Source organism: Gossypium hirsutum, chromosome D11, assembly GCF_007990345.1.
Source record: "Gossypium hirsutum isolate 1008001.06 chromosome D11, Gossypium_hirsutum_v2.1, whole genome shotgun sequence".
NCBI classification, from domain to species: domain Eukaryota; kingdom Viridiplantae; phylum Streptophyta; class Magnoliopsida; order Malvales; family Malvaceae; genus Gossypium; species Gossypium hirsutum.
Window position 1 is genome coordinate 9560510 of NC_053447.1, and position 20604 is coordinate 9581113.

The 20604-nt window shown below is 34.9% G+C and overlaps 4 protein-coding genes across 7 annotated transcripts; 2 read left to right on the top strand and 2 right to left on the bottom strand.

The window, feature by feature from the left end:
- The first annotated feature begins 413 nt into the window (after positions 1 to 413).
- Positions 414 to 5625, top strand: LOC121223720 (CBL-interacting serine/threonine-protein kinase 9). Of its 2 annotated transcripts, none has more exons than XM_041105962.1 (15): positions 414 to 801; positions 1004 to 1066; positions 1171 to 1242; positions 1439 to 1546; positions 1648 to 1728; positions 3180 to 3233; positions 3340 to 3465; positions 3543 to 3632; positions 3749 to 3871; positions 4120 to 4227; positions 4414 to 4530; positions 4646 to 4702; positions 5031 to 5105; positions 5277 to 5347; positions 5434 to 5625. In XM_041105962.1, exons 1-14 carry the CDS (start codon positions 610 to 612, stop codon positions 5343 to 5345), a joined length of 1335 nt encoding a protein of 444 aa, XP_040961896.1. In that variant the 5' UTR covers positions 414 to 609; the 3' UTR covers positions 5346 to 5347; positions 5434 to 5625. The 2 variants fall into 2 exon arrangements, with proteins under 2 accessions (XP_040961896.1, XP_040961895.1); XM_041105961.1 differs by having other exon boundaries at positions 416 to 801; positions 989 to 1066.
- A 4910-nt stretch (positions 5626 to 10535) lies between these two features.
- Positions 10536 to 11342, top strand: LOC121223721 (uncharacterized). Its single transcript, XM_041105965.1, has one exon. It carries the CDS (start codon positions 10552 to 10554, stop codon positions 11074 to 11076), a length of 525 nt encoding a protein of 174 aa, XP_040961899.1. The 5' UTR covers positions 10536 to 10551; the 3' UTR covers positions 11077 to 11342.
- Positions 11343 to 11636: 294 nt separating this feature from the next.
- On the bottom strand, positions 11637 to 16438 carry LOC107943780 (heterogeneous nuclear ribonucleoprotein Q). 3 transcript variants are annotated; one of them, XM_016877589.2, is made up of 9 exons: positions 16024 to 16438; positions 14837 to 15244; positions 14633 to 14749; positions 14383 to 14523; positions 14119 to 14295; positions 13712 to 13913; positions 12496 to 12674; positions 12323 to 12408; positions 11637 to 12230 (listed from the first exon to the last, which is right to left on the bottom strand). In XM_016877589.2, exons 2-9 carry the CDS (start codon positions 15233 to 15235, stop codon positions 12092 to 12094), a joined length of 1440 nt encoding a protein of 479 aa, XP_016733078.2. In that variant the 5' UTR covers positions 15236 to 15244; positions 16024 to 16438; the 3' UTR covers positions 11637 to 12091. The 3 variants fall into 3 exon arrangements, with proteins under 3 accessions (XP_016733078.2, XP_040961898.1, XP_040961897.1); XM_041105964.1 differs by having other exon boundaries at positions 16019 to 16438; XM_041105963.1 differs by lacking the exon at positions 16024 to 16438 and adding an exon at positions 15797 to 15907.
- A 956-nt stretch (positions 16439 to 17394) lies between these two features.
- Positions 17395 to 20300, bottom strand: LOC107922947 (protein IQ-DOMAIN 1). The gene is made up of 5 exons (XM_016853151.2): positions 19673 to 20300; positions 19251 to 19529; positions 18885 to 19133; positions 18540 to 18677; positions 17395 to 18444 (listed from the first exon to the last, which is right to left on the bottom strand). The coding sequence occupies exons 1-5, from the start codon at positions 19805 to 19807 to the stop codon at positions 17650 to 17652; spliced, it is 1596 nt and encodes a 531-aa protein (XP_016708640.2). The 5' UTR covers positions 19808 to 20300; the 3' UTR covers positions 17395 to 17649.
- Between the last annotated feature and the right edge of the window lie 304 nt (positions 20301 to 20604).

Sequence of the window (20604 nt, forward strand, 5' to 3'; positions counted from 1 at the left end):
TTGAGCGAATTAATGTCTGAAATGGTATTTATTTTGCAATAATTGGTAGTCCCATTTTACTATTCCATTAAACGCATGAGTCAAATGTTGAAATATATACTACATAATTATTTTATTGAAGTAAAAAAAATTATAAACGATGCTTGCAGATGATCATTTTTACTATAATTTAAAAACACATAACAACATTTTTAAAAAATATATAAGTATAAGTGAAAAACAATGTTATATTAGAAAAAAAGGAATGAAACATTTAATAAATAATGTAGTAACCATATATAGATTTGGGAGGGAGAGATTAGTCAATTGGGGGGTTAGCCACGGAAGAAACGCGGGGATATGTCTCCACAGATGAAAATATATACGCCTCATTATATAGTGGACCCCACCCCACCTGGTATAACCCATATCCCTTCCATGCCACCCCGCTACTTCCTCTCCCTCGCATTATTGATTCTTTGTCCCACTTTTCCCTCCCCTTTCTAATCGCCATTTCTGCCACAACCTGAATTTTCAATTTACTACAAGCAAAAAAAAAAAAAAAAGAGTCTAACAATCAAGGAAAAAATTGTAATCTTGAGATCTGATCGGAAGGTTGAGGACGAGAGAATGAGCTCTAAGAGGAAGGTGTTGCAGGGTAACACGACGAGGACGCGTGTAGGGAAGTACGAGCTTGGGAAAACCTTGGGCGAGGGGAGCTTTGCAAAGGTTAAGTTCGCTAAGAATGTTGAGACTGGCGAGTGCGTCGCCATTAAAATCCTCGACCGTGACCAAGTTCTCCGTCACCGAATGGTCGAACAGGTAAAAACTAAAAACTCCCCTCCTTTCAATCTCCTCCATGGTCCATGCACAAACAACACCAAAAACATTTGAGATAGATCTGGGCCGTCAATAAACATGGGTCTCACTTGTACTTATGATCAAAATTTTGTTGCAAGGTCTTTGGTTAATTTGTTGTGTTAAATCTTTGAAGCCTTAAGATTTTCAGTTTTGTATGGGGCAGATAAAAAGAGAAATATCAACAATGAAGCTTATCAAGCATCCCAATGTCATTAAAATATTTGAGGTAAATAAACGAATCCCTGTCATTAAAGCTGGTTCTGTTTAATCAGCATTGCTCATCAAATTATTTAATTCAGAGTTGTTTGTTTTCTAAATTCTAATGCATAGGTTATGGCAAGTAAGACAAGGATTTATATCGTCATCGAATTTGTTGATGGTGGCGAGCTTTTCGACAAAATTGTAAGGGAATTGCCAATAATTTACTTACGGATATATTTATGGTGAAATGAACATGTGTAAAAAAAAATTGTAACCCTCAAGGAACCTTGTTCGATCTATACGTATATAAGTGTTAGATCGTCGTTTTCTAATTATACTGAGGGAAGGTAGTCGTTAATTGTGTATGAGGTGTGAAAAAAATATTTGATATTTGTAGGCCAAGAACGGGAGACTAAAAGAGGATGAAGCAAGGAGCTATTTTCATCAGCTTATCAATGCTGTTGATTACTGCCACAGTAGAGGCGTCTACCATAGAGATTTGAAGGTTTTCAACTTTTTTTTTCCCATTCACTGATCAATGAGTACTGTTTTCAAAAGTTTTTTTCAGACACATATATTTAATCGTTAATTACTATACGTTTGCAGCCAGAGAATCTTCTTCTAGACTCGTATGGTGTTCTTAAAATTTCAGATTTTGGATTGAGTGCATTCTCGCAGCAAGTTCGGGTAAGCTTGTATTGTTCAGTTATTGAATATAGAATAGGGTAGAGTAGATCATTTTTCTTATGCCAGTTGATAGGGGTGTGAAAATTTTGGGAAAACTGATTTAATCGATTGAACCGAATTAATTTGGTTAATTGGTCGGGGGTTGGTTAATAAATTTTTAGAAGTTTGGTTAACGGTTAATTTCGTTTGAAATCGGTTAATTAATCGAAAATTTATATTTTTTATATACATTTTACATATATTAAATTGGGTTAATTTGGTTAATTTTTGATATGTTCTATACTTGTTTTAACTAAAAAAAATATAAACTTCGGTTAATTCGGTTAACCGATCGAATTAACCGAAAAAATTCGATTCGGTTAAATTTTTTTAAAATTTTTGTTCAGTTAATAATTAAAAGTTTAAAAATTTCGACTAATTCAATTAATGTTAATTCGAATCGATTAACCGATCGATTAATGAATTGAACACCCCTTGCGGTTTAGACTTGTGATTATATAATATAAACATAATTTTCTCACCTTTAACTCTCTTAATCAATATATTGATTAAATTTAAAAAAAAAATTATTAGTTATATACTTATACAATATATTGTATTTGATTGAGTTATCAATTAAATTGAAAAGTAATTAAAACCCTTTTCAATTATAAAGTAATAAATATTATATATAAAGTATTTTTAATATTTTAATATTTTATGTAAAATCTAAAATTCAATTTACTTCCACATAAGTTATTATGATTTTCAAAGCATCAAATTTATCAATTCAATTAAACTTGATATTTTTTCATCCGTATTGTTGATGTTTATTTTTAAAAAAATATATTTCTACTACTGTTATCAAATGCTAATTACCCATGGAAGACATTCTATGATATTTAATTAGAAGAGTAAATATTATTGTTGATCCAACCTTATTTTAGTTAGTACCGTTGTTATAATAATGAAGAAAATGTGGGTTTAAGAATATTTAACGGTGTAAATTTTAATTATTTAAGGGCTTGAGAGGCATGGATAGGGATAGAAATTGAATAAAAAAAGTAAAAAATTATGAAAAAGAAAAGAGAAAAACCCTCAAAATTCCAAAAATATTGCCCGCATGGCTAAAGAAAAGACACTCTTGAGCTTTGTTATACTTTTTCTAAGGGGACTATCTGCCTAATAATTCTTTCATTTAGCCAAAAAAAAAGTCTCGATGTAAAGGAAAATTTCCATAATAAAAAGGAGAGGAAAATATTAAGAAGATATGATGGAATTCACATGGCGAAACGACAAAATCCATTTATTAACCAATAATTTGTATGGGAAAATGGTTGAAACAGTTGGTCAAGGCATTTAGTTGGCAGTAACGTCTTATAAATGTTAACTATCAATAATGGAGGAAAAGAATGAAAGCTCCATGTCTAGTAGTGTAATCTTTTATTTTCTTTGACACGTTGAAAATGTAGGAGGATGGGTTGCTTCACACTGCTTGCGGGACTCCAAATTATGTTGCTCCGGAGGTTTTCACTCATGAACTCATAGAAAATAATTAGCTGTATTGCTGCAACTCTTCTTTTTCTTTCTTTTTTTCCTTTTCATTCTGGTATCTGAAATTTTTATTTTCAGGTGCTCAAAGATAAAGGTTATGATGGTACGTCATCTGATATTTGGTCTTGCGGAGTTATTCTCTTTGTTCTCATGGCTGGTTATTTGCCTTTTGATGAGCCAAGCCTTATAGGCTTGTATAAGAAAGTAAGTACCCTCCAGATTTGGCTTGTCTTTTTAGATGAGAACTTCATTAAAATTGTTTGTACCTTGATAAATTTCAGATCTGGGAGGCTTCTTTCAGCTGTCCATCATGGTTTTCATCTGGTGCTAGGAATTTGATTAAGCGTATTCTTGATCCAAACCCTGTTACAGTAAGTTTCAAATTCAATTCATCCTATGAAACTTTGTGATTACTTGCAATCTTTGATCTCGGTATAAGCTTTCACACGTGCATTTTGGTTGAAATTCTGCATGTTCTTCTTGGCAGCGTATAACTATTCCTGAAATTCTACAAGATGAATGGTTCAAGAAAGGGTACAAGCCACCAAAATTTGAGCAGGATGAGGATGTAAATCTTGATGACATAGATGCTGTCTTTAATGACTCAACTGTAAGACATTTTATATTCTGTCTGTTTTATTGCTCTGGGAAAAGAGGTCTATTCTAACCAAAATCCCTTGCAAGCACTTTTGAATGTCGGCGGATCAACTTTTTTGTCCTGAACTTTTGAACATTGACCCTTTAAACTAGTTTTGTTGTGTTGTGTGTCCATTGCTTTGGAAACTATGTAACCTAAATGAAAGATTAATAAGAGAATAAATTTCATCTAATGCTAATTATGGTTTGTTTGTTGTGCAGGAACACCTTGTAACAGAAAGGAAAGAGAAACCTGTGTCAATGAATGCTTTTGAGCTTATCTCTAGGTCACAGAGCTTTAGTCTTGACAAATTGTTTGAGAAGCAGTGTGTATGTAACTAAGTTCCCTTTGGCTTTCCTTGTATGATATTGTGTTAATCGTAGAATTTGAACAATTATCTCTGTTAAATGTTTCTAGCCTTCATCTTCATTTTCCCTCCTATAATTATTAGAAAGTATTTCTTATCTAAGTGTATATATATTTTTTTCCTCTTCTGGTTTGAATTGAAACTGCAGGGATCTGTGAAGCCAGAAACCAGTTTCGCTTCCCAACGCCCTCCTAATGAAATCCTGTCCAAAATTGAGGAAGCTGCAAAACCTCTGGGCTTTAATGTTCACAAGCGAAACTACAAGGTTTGCTTTTATCTGTCGGGCAAGCTAAATTTCTTGCTTATTCAAAACATCTAGTTCAGATGTTTATAACTTCTGTTTGTACTCTCATGCGTTTGTTCTGCTGGTTTTGGCACAGATGAAGTTGAAAGGTGACAAAAGTGGGAGAAAGGGCCAGCTTTCTGTAGCTACAGAGGTATTGAATTTGTAGCCAGTCAGGCCCCTTTTTAAGTTCTGTTGAGCGCAATGAAAAATTTACTGTTTATTATCTAAATGAAAGCTCATTAGTTACATATTTCTTATTTAGAGTCTACATCATTTTGGATACTGTTACCATGGGATTAGCAAATAGGAATACTGGATTATGACGACCCAGATATTTTAGTCTGAAGCTTGGTATTGTACCAGGTTTAGCTTAGATAGCATTTTCTAAACTACCCTTCAAAGCATTTGAAGATGTAATTAAGATCTTTGATTATTCCATACCTGAGGAACATGTAAACCTAATTGCTCTTCGATCTCAGGTGTTTGAGGTGGCTCCCTCCTTACATATGGTGGAGCTTCGTAAAACTGGTGGTGACACATTGGAGTTTCACAAGGTATAGATGCTTTTAATTTTAGCTTTGTTGGTGAGAAAATGTTTCAGTAACTCAGTTTAACAGGAATTTTTCTTCCATTTAAATTTGTCCCAATTGAGTTTATGTGCAGTAAATAATAATATGTTGAATATGTAAGTTAAACTCATATGCAAGTTGTTGTGTGAATGACAGTTCTATAAAAGCTTTTCGAGTGAACTGAAAGATATAGTGTGGAAATCGGGGGAAACTGCAGAAGCGTAAAGGTCATCTCTCTTGCTCCCTGCTTTATGTTATCGTCGTACTGACTAATGAGCAAAGTTTACTGACTTCTTGTAATTTGGTTGCGCAGGTCACAACAAAGCCTCGTGTATATACTGTTGGGAAGATGAGTGGACTAGATGCCTCAAAACGTGAGGCGCTTGGTTCATTGCGTTTTTTTAATTTCCTTTTGGGAATAATCAAATTCATTGAAATTTTGCAAACATCTAGCCTAGCTATATTGCTGTTCATCAAATGGAGAAACGCTTTGTTTACTGCTCTATTTCTGGAAGATATTCCCTTTTTTTATATTAAACTAGAAAGTTTTGGAAACATAAAAGACCTCGGACATTAGTTCATAGTTAAGGGGTTCAAAACAAGGAAGCTTTTGCTATATGATGCACTTCGTTTCAGAAAAATAGAAAAGATTGAAGGGAAAGAACAGAGAGTGAAGTAGAGAAGAAGAAGATTCATTTAGCAATTTTTCATAATTGTCTACTTACTCACACCAACGCTAAAAATGGAAGAAAAATGGCAGTTACATGAATCGATTAGGGAAGCTGTTACACTACAACTATAATTCCCAAGCAAAAACTCACCCTTTTCACTAAAGGATTAAATGACCGTTTCACTAACACGGTTTACTAAACGCAACGCATCACTAACCAACTTAACTAACTTGCTTTTGTCTTACTTTAGTTCCTGCCATAACAATTACTCCCCCCCCCCCACCCTCAAAAGATCCTTGTCCTCAAGGATCAAAGGTAGGAAATTCCTTTTGCAGTCCACTCCACCAGCATCTCGGTGATTGCCTGATTCCCTTACTTGACCATGTGCCTTTCTAGGATACGAGCAGACTTTTTAAGCATAGCCCTATTAGTACCAACTACTGGAAGAATAGATTGCACATGAGTTTTCCCAACTCGAGGGTAGTTGGAACCTATACGCCACCTTCCCTACCTTGGCCTTAATGGCAAAAGGACCAAAGTACTTAGGAGATAGCTTTTGGTTCAACACTTTTCTGACAGTATGCTACCTATATGGCTGCAACTTGAGATACACGAACTCACCTACTTGGAACTCTTTGTCACTTCTATTTTGATTTGCTAATTGTTTCATCTGTCCTGAGCCTTATAAGATGAAACTGGAGTAGCCTTCTTGCAATTTCTCTTTGCTGTAAGCTCCTATCAACACTATCGACTGATGATGCACCAGCCAAGTAAGGCAAATGCTGAGGAGGGGCCTGCCCATATAAGGCCTCGTATGGTGTAGTTTGGATTGCTAAGTGAAAAGTGGAATTGTACCAACCAAGAGGTAACCATGACATCCAATCTCCTGGTTTCTCACCAGTCATGTATCACAGATAACAGGAACCTTTTAATACCCCTTATCCAACCTGATCATCAGGTCTAAGTCACAAGATGCTATGATCATTGTCGAAGCAACTACGAGTAATCATACACCATTCAACCATTTAAATATGTAAATAAGCATTAAAGGCATTCACAACATGTCACACAATCATTTTTGGGTCTTACATGGGTTCACGGAAGCTCTTTTGCTAACTCGAATATGAATTAGACCAAAACGTAAAATTTTTAAAAGTCTCGGACCAACGCCGCGATGACCTCAAAGTTTCTTTGTCGCAGCGTCGTCATCTCAGTGAGTTACGTCGTGACAATATATATATCCTTTGTAGGTCAGGTACTCAAGTTTTTGGTAAAATTAAAAAGATGGAACTTTTACTAGAAATAATAATATGTCGAGGGATTTGTTGATTTTAATTTATTTAGAAAATAAGTTTATCTCTCTACCACGTAATACTAACCTTTCATTCAATTGAATTCCGCGTTATTTTCACATTGAGTTGCATGTGTTTTTGTTGCTTTCTTTGTCAGTCAATCAAATACTTTGAAACTAACGTATAGGTTGCCATTTATTTTTCTTCTCCAATTTCTCAAGTTCCTTTAATGTTATTTAAAGAAAACAACAAGCAATTTAACTCAAATTTGTAGAAGCTTGAATTTTGGTTATTGACACCAAAATCTTAAACGACCAAGAATTGATACACAGCTTAAAAAATTAAGATTATATAATCGAATTTTATTTATAATTAATTTATTTTTATGATATAAAAATAAATATATTATATTTTTAAAAGAGTGAAAGTTTTTTATATGAAAAGTTATTTTTCAAAAAAAAAAAAAATATGAGTTATTCATTTTTACTTAATCTTTTAGAATTATTTTGTAAAGTTTTTTAAAATTTAACTAATTAATATTGGGTTAATATTTGGTATACTAACAATGTACTTCTTTTTATTATTCTACAAACAATTTTAAACATTATTCAAATGTTTTTTTTAATATTTATTTTTTAAAATATTATACTACACCCGCACATGGAGCCATCAAGGATGACCCTGCATGGATTTGGTAATACATGAAGTAGCTCCCTGTGGTATGAGCTAAGGGGAGGGTGTCGGGTGGGGATCCGGTTTTAAGTGTAACAATGGTGTTTGGAGAGGACTTAGGTGAAATTGACAAGTATCTCCAATTTCTATTCATCTCTCTCTTTTGTAATTTCTTATTTTACTCAGTAATTTGATGGGTAGTTGAAAGCATATTCATTTAAATTTTGAAATGAAGCAAAGATTATATCACTATACAATGTTTCATTTCAATTTTTTCTTTATATTCTTAATTTCTTGACTTGAAAACACTTAAAAAACTATTCTTTTAACAAAAAAGTAACGAGTATTGCTATTAATTTTTTGGTTTAATATTTTATATAAATTTTATAAAATACTAATAATTTAAATTCAATATAAACACACCTTTCAATTTTTTTTTGTTTTTTATATTATTAATTTCTTGATTAAGTGTGTCTCCATCACTTCGTTTTGTATACTTATATTTTTCAAATAAATTTTTTTTAATAATAATATTCATTAATTACATTAATATTCTTTATATTATTTTAAATTTTTTTGCACGCAAAGTAAAATTAAAGCAAATATTGACTTACTGGTTATCTAATGTTAACTAATATTAAACGGTATTACGTGGTCGGATCATAATACAGAAAGTCAACTTATATTAATAGATGAACTTAAATGTGTCCTTACTCTAATAAAAAAAGGAGCAAACCAATTGAAAGACTAACATGTCGTCTATTAGGTCTAATTTGGGGAGATGTTTTGTCTTGGCAATCACAACGGGTGACTCCAAAAAATAGGGACATGAATGTGACTTACTGGAATGACAATACATTTGACAGGGCCCAAATATAATAGATCCTAGATTCATTTATGAATTTATTCAATTGTGACGCTTATAGTGTGACGTATATTAATCATTAGTGGATGATAGACTATGTATGCATGACTCGCATACTTTAATGTAAGTAAAAACTTGAGTTCAAATAGATAAGGAATTGAAAACTGGTGCATTGGGTATATGACTTCTATAATATGTAGCATCATTCACAATTGTGAAATTCATAGCTCAATTAATGAGTAAATGATATTCTCTCAACGACATTACATGATAAATGAAAAGTAAACGTGGCTACCGATTGTTTTCCTTTGTAATAAATGACTTTGTTACTATATGATGGTAATTGACTTTTCATAAAGGATGATGTAATGATTACTATGAGGTAAAATAATATCATATTGGAAGAATGAATTTATCCTAAAAAGATTAAGGATATCCTGTGAGGGTAACACACTTATAATATGGTCGTTGGACGAGCACTGATTGAATACCTTTCGTAATTATATGTAACTAAGGAGAACTTAATAATGATAGTATAGTAGAATGATTTTGTGGTTAAACAAGTTTATAATTAATAGATGAAAAGATGAAACTTAATTATAAATTATTTGAGCCCTAATTAAATATGTTCAATTGGTCCCACTGCTAGCCTTTTGAAATCATAAATGAATTGCATGTAGAATCAAATGAATAGATTTGAATGAAAATTATGAAGTTCGAGAAATGAGTCACATTCACAAAAGAATGTACTTTCTTACTAAGTATAGAAATGACTTAAGAACTAATTTAATTTTTTCGAATTATTATTTAATCAATTAAATAATTGAAGTTCAAAAATTGAAATTAAATTAATTAGTCGTTATGAACCGTTGAATATGAAAATTAAATATATTTGTTCATATATTCTTTTATGGTAAAGTTGTCATGACTTTAATGGAATTAGAATTGGGTTGAGAAAATTATTTGATTAGAAAATTAATTTATCTAATTAAATTAATTAAGTAAATAATATTTATTTTGAGAAATAGAAAACATTTATTTGGTTGTATTAAATTATAAAGTGTTGGGTTAAAATTTCAAGAAACAATATAATTGGATCTAATACAAGAGAGACCTAAATCTCCCCATAAGAGGGGCGACATCTCTAGTATTATTTACTAGGGTGTGCTATTCAACCAAGATTCTCTCTCTCCATATAAATATATGCTACTAGTAGAGTTATTTACACAAGTTTGGGATATTGTTATTTTGCCAAAAAGTTATAAAAAATTATTTTCTAAGAATAAATTCTATTTTTAGGAATTACAATTCTACCAGTTTTTATTGAGAGAGAATTACTTCACAACTAAAAGTAATAAATCGTTTCTGGTTCTGTGTTTGGTTCGTGATTGTTTGAGCCTACACTCGCAAGTCGCAACAATTTGTGGTATGAGAATAGCAGAAAAGATCATTCGGTTGGAAGCCGGGAACATCTAGGATCTGTCTTGTACAAAGCACATGTATTTTTCGAAAAAAATTATTACTATAAATATCACAAACCGACTCGATTTAAAAAGAATTATTGTGACCGAAAACCATTTTCTAAATAGGATTTTTTAAAAAGGTTGCTCACTACATCCCTACACATGGGAATGAAGCACATTTCATGGTCAACCATTTACCTTATTGTTTTTAGTAATAATTAATTTATAAATTTATATATTATATAAATAAATATGGATCTATTTCTAATTGATTTATGGTGTGTTTTGAGATTGAAAATTTTAAAATGTTTTTGTTTGCTCTAAAAAAAATTAATTCTTTTAACACTCTCTGTATTAAAGAGTAATAAATTAGTAAAAGTTAATGTATCATTTTAATAGTTGAAAATATTTCAGTCTTTAGCTAATATAAATTAGTAATAAAATAAAATTCCAAGAGATTAAATTAGAATGGATCCGTCGTCGTACCATATAACTAGAATTTACCTACCTCACTCAATTCACCCAATTTGTGGATTAGCTACCATATCTTTTTTCTTTTCGTTTCTGTTCTTTTGGCTGGGAAAGAAAATCGTAAAAAAGATCATACATAAAGAAAGAGGAAGAAGAATTATGTGGGCTACGTCTCCCGCTGCTTCCTTACCTTACTTGCCTGCCCCCATACCCATACATACCAGGTATCCTTTTCCCCTCAACGTGCGTTTACCTCGTCACCCAGCCGCCTCCAACCAAGATGATGGAAAGGAAATAAGTGGGTCCGACGTGCTATGGGCTCTGCAGAGAGCAGCCGCCCACAAGAAGAAAGCCAACCGAAAGAAGAAGGGTTCAGCATCATCACCTGAACCCACCCAAAGACTGGAGGATACCATCGATTACACTAATGTCAAGCCCTTGCAGATAAGGACTGAGTGGAGCCTTAAGTTGGATGAGCTGGAAGAGCGTCTTCACGTGCTCCAACAGGAAGGCACCACTTAAATTAAGCATCTCCTTCTTTTGTGATAACCGATATGTTCGATTTTTACCTGGAAACATAATTCAAGTGTACCCAAAATTGCATAATTTTCTGCTCATCTTTTTCTTTGTTATGACCAGCTTAAGAATTTTGCTCATTGATCATCATTTTGGATTCTGCTAGTTACCATGTTCCTTTTGGTTTTTAATCAGCTATATTCTCTTAGTATGATTGAGAGGAAAATACATCTTCAATACACGTCAGTCTTTCGTTGCAGCAGCAACAACAATAACAATTGCAATGCACGTTGCTGCACCTGTTCCGCTGTTTATCAAGTCTAGATCGTGAAATCAATTCAGTTCCTCCTCGCAAGCTTTCCCTCACCCATAAAAATGTGTACCTTCTATTGAGTTTTGCCATCTAAAACAATACTTTTTTATCTATGTTTAGTCCTGATGGTCTTACCCACTTACTTGGATATGTTGAGAAGACAAGATGGTAGAAGAACAATAATAATAATAATAATAATAATAATAATAATAATAATAATAATAATAATAATAATAAAGGAAAAGATGAAGGCTGCACCAAAAAAGTTGCGTTGAGAGTTACCCAAAACCAATCCAGTTAGGCCATATCCACGAAACAGAGGAAACTACAAGGAATCGACTTCAAACATGGAGTACGGAGTGGAGCCTGTATATAGCCCTTAGAGTTAAAAGCAAAACCCAACTTCTGTTTCCTGCTATGTAACAATAAAGCAATCCACCAAGTACAACTAAACTTGTCGAACAATATAATTTCAACTACCTCTCCTACAGACCTTTTTAAGTTTTTTATATGATGCTCCAAATTTCCCCATTCCAACATTGTTTTCACTCTCTAATTTCGTTTTATAATCCACGATTTTGGGTATGGAGGCAGTGAACGAGAGAGATAAGAGGGTGGTTAAACAGTCCCCTTCACCATTCATCCAACTACAACGTCTGTCTCCTGTTTCCCAGCAAAAGCGCTACCTGATGTCCACACTCCCACAAACTAATAGGGTCTGTACCTTCTACTGCGGTTGCCTTCAACGCCTCCACTATTTCCACTTCGCCCTGCTCCTCCTCCCGGGCCATTGCCCCGATCAACTCTTCGAGGACGTGGGGTTGGCATCTGCACTCCTGGCTGTTGGCTGCCCAAATTCCACAACAGCAAAAGCAATTGTTGAAAATGTATTGTCAACTGAGGAAAATATTATAATTTAACCAAAACAAGGTGACTTACAGGACGTATCCTATTCGGCCATCTGGTAGAACCATGGGCACCATAGCCATATTTGTTGGCATTGGCCCTCTTCCATATATTACTGGCTGTTAATGTGCATGATTATACATTAGTTTTACCAATACGAGAACTCCATCTAAGAAAAATAAAAATACACAAATCAACCTGAGTACCTGCTGAAAACTAGTGGCAGCACCAAATCCAGCACTTGGAGAGCCATATGTAGTTCCAGTAAAACCACCATACCCAGGATGCTGAAGATGGTTTGGATTAAGCCCAGCAATGTAAGGGTATGCTGCATCAGTTTTCTTATCAGCCTGAGGTTTGGCAAGGACAACTTCCAAGACTTGGCCTACAGTCATGTCAGTCAAAATATTTTTAGGGGAAAGGCATTTAACAAATTTTCTAATGCCATATCTCATAGACAACCACACAAAGGGATCTCTTTACAAGTCAAAATTAGAAATAAGTTGATCTAAAATAAACCAAGTCTAAGCAAATCCTGATAAAAAATAAGTCCATTTAGATACAATCAACCCTAATCAAATCCTATCAATTGGAATTAGTTTTTCCAGATATATTTCATAAGGTGATAACTTACAAGGACATTCCTCTGAGGTTATTAGATCAAGAATCAATTAATTGCTTATGTTCTTCAGAAACCTCAATATATGCATAAAAGAACAATTATCTCAGCAGTCTCAAAATTAGTTCACTGAAAATTGATTACTGAAGAAAAATGCACATGCAATATGAGCATGATAAGATGTAAATTTCTAAAAGAACTAAGACACAAATACGGCAGGACACAACAATAAGAAATTTTTTATGCATCTTTTTTATACAAGTATTATTTTTCATTCACATACAGTTAATTCTTCACAAAACTTTCTTATCATTAAATTTCTGTTACAACCAAATAAGGTTTAAAGTTCAACTAATAAAAGCCAACAGTTTAAACCGAGAGATCAAATATTTGATCCAAAGTAAGGACCAAATTATCTCAATCCATATCTACAAGCTAGCATGTGGTACAACATGTTACAGAGCTTATAAAAGTGGAGCTTTTACATCAGAAAATAACTTTCAAAAAGTTAAAAGAGGAAAAAGTGGATAAGAAGTTTAGAGAAAAAGCAAAGAATGCAGGAACTTCTATGCAACTACGGACAGAGAAAGAAAAAACTGAACGCCGAAGATTCATATCCAACACCGATATGCATAAGTAACTGGGCATGTTGGCTACAAAGTTGATTACATGCAGAAGATAGCACTACTTTTTTTCCCTTGAATAATTTGAAGACAGCTTGAATAATTTAAGTAGCAGCCACACCAATCAAAGCAATAATTTTGTTTTCAGAAAGAGTACAAGGTATTGCAAGAGAAAATTACCATCTATTTCATACTTCTCTGTATCTTTGACAGCTTTCAAAGCACTTGATCTTTCGGCATAATGTATAAACCCAAAATCCCGCTTACCAGCTTTGCCAGGTGGCATAACCACTTTTGTTACTTCCCCATGGCGCTGAAATACTTCCTTTAGCTTCTCTGTAGAAGTGTTATCGGGAATGTTTTTGACATATAGAGCCTTCACCTGTTAGTTTCATAACATGAAATTAGAACTTCGCTTGGTGGTATAAATAAAACAGGAGGTTGCATACATCCAACTATTAACATCTGGCAATTAATAATCCAAACAGGAGGTTCCTCACCCCTCCCCCCCCCAAAAAAAAAAAAACAAACCCAGTAGTGGTTCCTTCAAGATGGCACTTCAAAATGAATTTGAAAAATAGAATTACCTGCGAAGCAGCAGAATGATCAGGTGAACTCTTTGGATCAGCCCATGTGACAGTAGGGTTGTTGCCATCCAGCTTAAAATTTGCACTTGCCATTTTCTGCCTTGAATAATCAGCGCAGGCATTGTTGTAGTACAAGACAAAAGCAAAACCGCGATTTCGGTTTACATTCAGAGGATCCTGCAATTCGCAAATCAAAATGGTAAAGGGATTTCCCAATGTTCACACTTTTATAAGATAAAAACATCATCTGGTTCAAATTTTCACCTTTATTAGTTCTATATTTTCAACTCCAGGTCCAACACTCTCAATGGCTTTTCTGAAGTCATCCTCAGTCAAGCTCTTTGGAATATTACCAATAAATAATCTGTTCTTAGTTTCAGAGAAAGAACACCTTATAGTTTTACCCTGCAGAGATTATTATGTATATTGAAAAAGAAAACCAAACTACATTGTTAAAAGAAGCAATGAAGGTGATAAATTGCATCAGCAAGCAAACTAAAGCAACCAAAATTACCCTGAACTCTTTGCTGTGCAGCTCATCAACAGCCTTTTCAGCAACCTCTTTTGTTTTGAATGCCACAAAAGCGTAGCCCTTGCTTTCACCAGATTCTTTATCTTTTATCAACCTAATCTGCAAAATAACTTACTATTAAAAGTGAAAACCCAAAATTATCCAAGGGGGGGAAGAGCTTGAAAATCACAATCACAAAGTTGCAACCTCAAAAATTTCTCCTATTGCTTCACAAAGTTCCCTCAAGTCTTCTTCTGAGGTATCCTTCGGAAGCCCTCCAATGAAAACCTCAGAACCATTAGGAGGCAAGGCAAGAAGTTGAGCATGCTTTTCTTTTTCTTCCTCACTAATAGAAGCTGTGGGCTTTTCTTCATCTTCCACATGCTCTGTTTCAATGTGGCTTTTCTCTACTTCCAATGATTGATCTTTTCCATCCACCCCTGATTTTGAGTCCTCAAATTCCTCTTCATCATTTTCTTCCCCATTTTCATCACCACCACTATCCACTCCGTCTTCATCTACATGTTCTTCAACATCATCATCCTCTTCCTCCATGTAATTGTCATCAAGATCCACCCTCTCATCAACTTCTGCATTCTCCGCCATGTATGGTCCCTTTTCAGATTATTCAAACACAGCAAATGAAACCTTGTTATATATCTGTACTTCACAAAAAAAAAAAAAAGAAGAAGCTCCAAGTGCATAGCAGTAGTAAATGAACATCCATAACATTAAAAATTATCCTGGCCCAAGAATGAAAAAAAGAAGTAAAAAGGAATAGCTAATAAACATCTGGAAAAAACAGCGCAAAAGAAGATAGGAAGGAAGGAAGGAAGGAAAGAAAAAAGATGAAAATTTTTTATTGCTAAGCAACCAAATAGAGCTCAACTGGTACTACAATAAATTTGAAGAGTAAAGGGAAACTAATTGCCTCAGCAATTCCAAAAGCGAAAAGAAATTAAACAAACAAACAAACAAACCAACCAATAATAAAGTAGCAACTGGATATCTATTTGTATAAATATTAACTGAAATTTAAACAAGGGCTAAACAGTGTGCTAAAAGGAAAACCAATCCCTAATTCACATAACCCCTAAAACCCAGAAACAAATTAAAGAAGCTGAAATTCAATGCCAGGAACGTCAATCCTACTTAAGAAAAGCTTACGAGTTTACATTTTCCCTTAAATCCGCATTCAAACGATAACAAATTTAAACAATAAACTATAAGCAAATAAATGGCAACGAGAAAATAGATGTAAATGCGACAAATCTAAACAAGATGAAAGAAAGAAAAAAGATATTAGGGCAGTCAAAAGGACCATAAAAAAAGAAAAAGAAAAAGAATACTAAAGAATACAAAATAAAGGAGAGTGAAATTGGGGCTTTCCTTACCAATTGATAAATTTATCGGCTTTATAAGCTAAAATTTGATGGGTTTTTTCTCTCTTGGATAATTGAAAATTTGAATCCAAAATCCAACAAAGAAGAAGGATATTCAGCTACAAGGAAAAATTTTTGGATATTGCATCAGAAATCATAAGACATGAATAGTACCTAATTTAAATTGATGGTTATTTTTGTTTTTTTCTGGGGGAAATGGCGATTGAAAAACATAGGTTGAAAGTTTTTGTGGGGTACTTTTTTGGGGGGGGGGGGTGGGAGGGGTTCTCCGGTGGGTATCGTTTGTGAGTTTTATTATCCGACAGAGCCTAATGAGCAGCGTGGATTCTTTGTTCCAGAACAACCCTAATTGGAAGAGTGTAGGGATACGGTGCGGTTTCGATATTACTGCTAAAGTAAGATAAGCCAATCACTTTTGGCCATGTAACTAGGGTAGGGTAAGGTTAGGCTGCGGTTCTGATTTTACTGCTTCTGTGGGATTTAGGAATCAATTTTAGAAACGTCGTTGACAATTTGACATGTGGGTATTTTGCTGATTTTGTCAAACTAAATTTCCGAAACACACTTAACTGAGCTGGGCCATTTTATTATACTAATAATAAACAATTAACCTTTTGCAATAAGCAACCGGTCTTGACCATGGGAATGAGAGAAACGTGTAACCACTTCCGTTTTTCGTTGGGCTTCTTCGGTTGCTACTCACAAAAGCGGAACGAGCTCTTGCTCGGCGAAACTGCCCTTGGGTAAAGAGTTTGTGATGGTGCAGCTCGATTTGTTTGACCAATAGCAAAAATGCATTTCAATCGGGAAGCTCCATAAGCTTCCTTGCTTCTTCTTTTAATTGGTATGGTTGGAACGATTCACACATACATATTGTGTAACGTAGAAATGCAACAAATTCAATGAGTGCTTCATTCACCGTCACTGATTCATCATTTCTACATCTCAACGTGCAATGCCAATGAAGGTGGTCAACAACCCCCCAAACCCCTTTTACTTTAACTCGATTCCATTGATCTTTATGAATCTGTGAAAGATAAAAAATGTCTGCTGCCAAATATGCAATGGCACCACTCATGGCACATGCTCTTTTTCAACTCCTCGTCTTCATCATTGTGGTGAGGCTGCTTGCTACTTTTATGGACTGTCAGGCTCCTTTTTTTGGTGGGGGCCATTCACTACAAGGAAGCTAGATGCTGCTGTTGTAGATATCTTATAATTTTGTATATATTTACTTGATTCTGGATTAAAATTAGGTTCCTGAGTTGTGATAGTCAACTGTTCAAGAATTCCAAAGTCATCAACGAAATGATTTCCTCATACGAAGATAAGGAGAGACAGAGGGGAACAAAAACTGTAAAATTTAACAATAACTTCCAACTCATTTATCTACAATTTTTATTCAAGATGGTCATTACATTTACCTCCTTTGTAGCTTCAGTCTCTAACTAAAACTGGTGAAGAGAAAAAAAATAACGAAAAAAAAGAAATTAAATAAAAAAACCACACTTTGATCAGTCAAACCTCTATAAAAAGGTTAAAACTGGGGAAAGCAAACTAGGCAAAGAAGCTGCACAGTGGCGAAACTGATTCTAAAGTTAAAACTGAAGACAAGGATCACCTCAACCACCTTCTAAGATCACTAGTTGAAGATGGGGAGATTTCACCGCCAAGGCTTTCAGTATAGCAAGACGAATAGTTAGACTGTTGTTCGAATCCAAAATGTAAACCAGTTACACTCTTAAAACTTGGACTCCTCAAATTATGGCCATAACCTCCATAACCCATCCCCACACCACCCGCCTCTGGAACCGGAAACGATAGCCGTTTCCTTGCTGAACCATTTCTGTCCCTCTCTGGTGTAGATGGTCTTTGCCTTGGTGCACTTTGAGACCTGATTCTAGCCTTTGCAGACTCAGTTGCTGCCATGTAATTAGGCAATGTAGCAGCATTGTTGCCACTACTGCCAGCATGAGTACCAACCCTACCAGTGTAATGGTAATTGGACCTTAAGCTTGGTGTTTGAGATGAAACTGAGCTTCTATCTCCTCTAACACAACGAGGGCTCGATGACCGAACTTGAATAGACCGGGCTTTGGATGGAGAGGGTGTAACAGGAGAGTGGTGCATCGGTGCGTTCTGTTGAGCTCTATGTAGAGGTGAACTAGGCCTTTGGTTTTGGGGTCCGTGCTGGTGATATTGGTTTGAATTTGTTCTTCTATAAATAGGTGCTAAATATGAGTAAGGCTGGGATGTATCTATTTCGACAGTTTTATCAGAATCTCTATGATCAGTTGAAGCTCTTCCTCTGTTGTCCCACGGCTTAGCAGGGGTCCGACGGTCAAGCCATTTCGGTCTACATTCGACCTCATCCTCATCACCCATCGATGGGCTCCTACGAGCTCTCCTCATCTATTTGCAAAAGAAGGAACCAGTTAGGTTAAGGGAATCAGTAGAACAAAACAGAGGAAGTAATTAAGATATGGGTTAAGAGCAAAAGGATAAACCTGTTGAGATAAAGCTTGAGATAAGTTCTTTTCACGCTTCAGAGCAGCTTCTTTCCTGTGTTCTAACATAGCTTTAACTTCCTCAATTGTGTGTGGCCTTTCATCCCAATCATCTGCAATGCTACTTCCTTCTCTTGACTGAAAAATACACACGTGCCATGGAAACACTATTAGTCCCAAAATACCAAACACCGCGCAACTTAATCCTGCTTACAACACTATTGCTTTTCAAGGCTCAAATCATGATTTCTTTGCATGACTCTTCAAACAGAACCTTGATTTGACTGAAATATCATCATTGCTTGAAAAGAACAATTCTTTCAGCAGCTAACAAAAACAACTTACCACTAGTGATCTTCTGTCTGAAATGTCTTGAAGATACCGTGATTCCAATACGCTATTGGTATCGCTAAAAGCGGATTTTCTGCTTCCATCATGCGAGAGCCTCACTCTTTGATCAAGAACCCGAGCCTGCACTCTAACCAGAGCTTGCATGCACCTGAGTGTTATCTTGGCTTGCTTTCTCACATTGTGACCTCTTACCAAAGCTTGCAATTTCACTAAACCTTTCAGTGCACGAAGAGCTCTCCTTGCCTTCACAATCACAGATTCAATTTTTCTCATCAGTACGCAGAAAAACATTGATGAAATCCTAAATCTAAAAGTACGAATGATAAACACAAATTTTCTGCAGCTACTAGATTTTTGTACCAGGTAGCCTCTAAAAGTAGTCTGAATAACAATGGCAGCAAGGTGGTGCTCTCTAGCATAATTTGAAGGTCTAGTTGGGCGAGCCACTTGTACCACTGCTGCACCCTCGGTTGCTGCCCTAGGAGTATCATACCTTTGCTCTGCGGCTGTTGCGGTTGCACCATCTGATGCTGCACCTGCACCATTACGACCTGTAGCCTTCACTGGTGTTGTTTGCTGATGAATCACCGGTTCTTGAATTGTGGGTTTCCTGAAGATCCACCTTCGCTTCTCTCTCTTCTACCAAAACCAGTAACAGATCAAGAATTATATTTACAGTAAAAGATTCAACTTCATTTACTTTTTTTTTTGTTTTGTTTTATTTTCTTCTGTTTTCATGTATAGTAATGAATGAAGAGTTCATTGATACTATAAATACAAACCTTGTCTTCATCCTCATCTTGGTGGTCAGGTTCATCCTTTCTTCTGTTACTTCTCTTATCATGACCGTCTTTAGTAGGAGATCTAAAAGCCCTTTTCACAGCAGTCAACCAGGAAGTCCCTCCTTTCTTCCCCATCAAAAAAGGTATGGTTAAATTACAAAGGGGTGCATTTACAGCTAAAAAAGAAAGGCAGAAACAGGCAGGACTGTAAATATAAACATGAATGATGAGGGGAATTATGGATTGTTTGTTTGAATAGAATGACAGTGGTCACTTCTTTTAACTGCCAGAGGAAGACAGTGAGGAACAGATAAATTTAATGATATATGTTATTTGCCCAACAGCGAGGGAAACAACCAAGCCACCAGCCAACAGCTTTAGATTCATTCATTCAATATATCTACAGTCTATCTAATCTAAAGCTTGATCTTGTATTTGTTTGTTTTTTAATAGTGGGCATGGGAAGACATCGACGGTGGGGGGTGTCAGAATGTAGTACGTAAACAATTTTTACATGTTAATAAATGAAATAAATATTAAAACTGGGTGTCAAAAAAATAAATATAATAATGGATTAATTGAAGGAGAACGTGAGAAACAGGGTGTAATGGACGAGGTGTGGTGGTGGAGGTGGTGCGATATCGAGATACGTTGAAAGCCGCATTAGAAAATTAGGAATTGTAAAAAAAAGATAAAAACTATAAATAAACAAAGGAAGGCACGTTGAGTTTGCACATAAATCGGAGCCAAAGGCTTCTTTTCTTTCAAGCATTCATTTTAAAATAAAAATAAAAATCATTACTTGAAAGAGAAACCTTTTGAGTTTTTCTTTTTATTGACTTAGAGAATTTTAAAAAAATAAAAATAATAGCAACTGGGCACGTCTCGTGGTTTCACGTGGTATGAGCTGAGCAAGCAGTGACTAAGTGGAA

Bases quoted from the DNA above. Each gene is read 5' to 3' on its own strand.
- LOC121223720 (XM_041105961.1), top strand. From the start codon at position 610: ATGAGCTCTAAGAGGAAGGTGTTGCAGGGTAACACGACGAGGACGCGT. The intron at 3,234-3,339 runs GTTTTCACTCAT...TTTTATTTTCAG, and splicing joins CAAATTATGTTGCTCCGGAG to GTGCTCAAAGATAAAGGTTA. The intron at 4,531-4,645 runs GTTTGCTTTTAT...GTTTTGGCACAG, and splicing joins TTCACAAGCGAAACTACAAG to ATGAAGTTGAAAGGTGACAA.
- LOC121223721 (XM_041105965.1), top strand. From the start codon at position 10,552: ATGGATCCGTCGTCGTACCATATAACTAGAATTTACCTACCTCACTCA.
- LOC107943780 (XM_016877589.2), bottom strand. From the start codon at position 15,235: ATGGCGGAGAATGCAGAAGTTGATGAGAGGGTGGATCTTGATGACAAT. The intron at 14,750-14,836 runs GTTGCAACTTTG...GTTATTTTGCAG, and splicing joins CAATAGGAGAAATTTTTGAG to ATTAGGTTGATAAAAGATAA. The intron at 14,524-14,632 runs GTAATTTTGGTT...TAATCTCTGCAG, and splicing joins TGCACAGCAAAGAGTTCAGG to GGTAAAACTATAAGGTGTTC.
- LOC107922947 (XM_016853151.2), bottom strand. From the start codon at position 19,807: ATGGGGAAGAAAGGAGGGACTTCCTGGTTGACTGCTGTGAAAAGGGCT. The intron at 19,530-19,672 runs GTTTGTATTTAT...TGGTTTTGGTAG, and splicing joins AAGATGAGGATGAAGACAAG to AAGAGAGAGAAGCGAAGGTG. The intron at 18,678-18,884 runs GTAAGTTGTTTT...TGTATTTTTCAG, and splicing joins CAGACAGAAGATCACTAGTG to TCAAGAGAAGGAAGTAGCAT.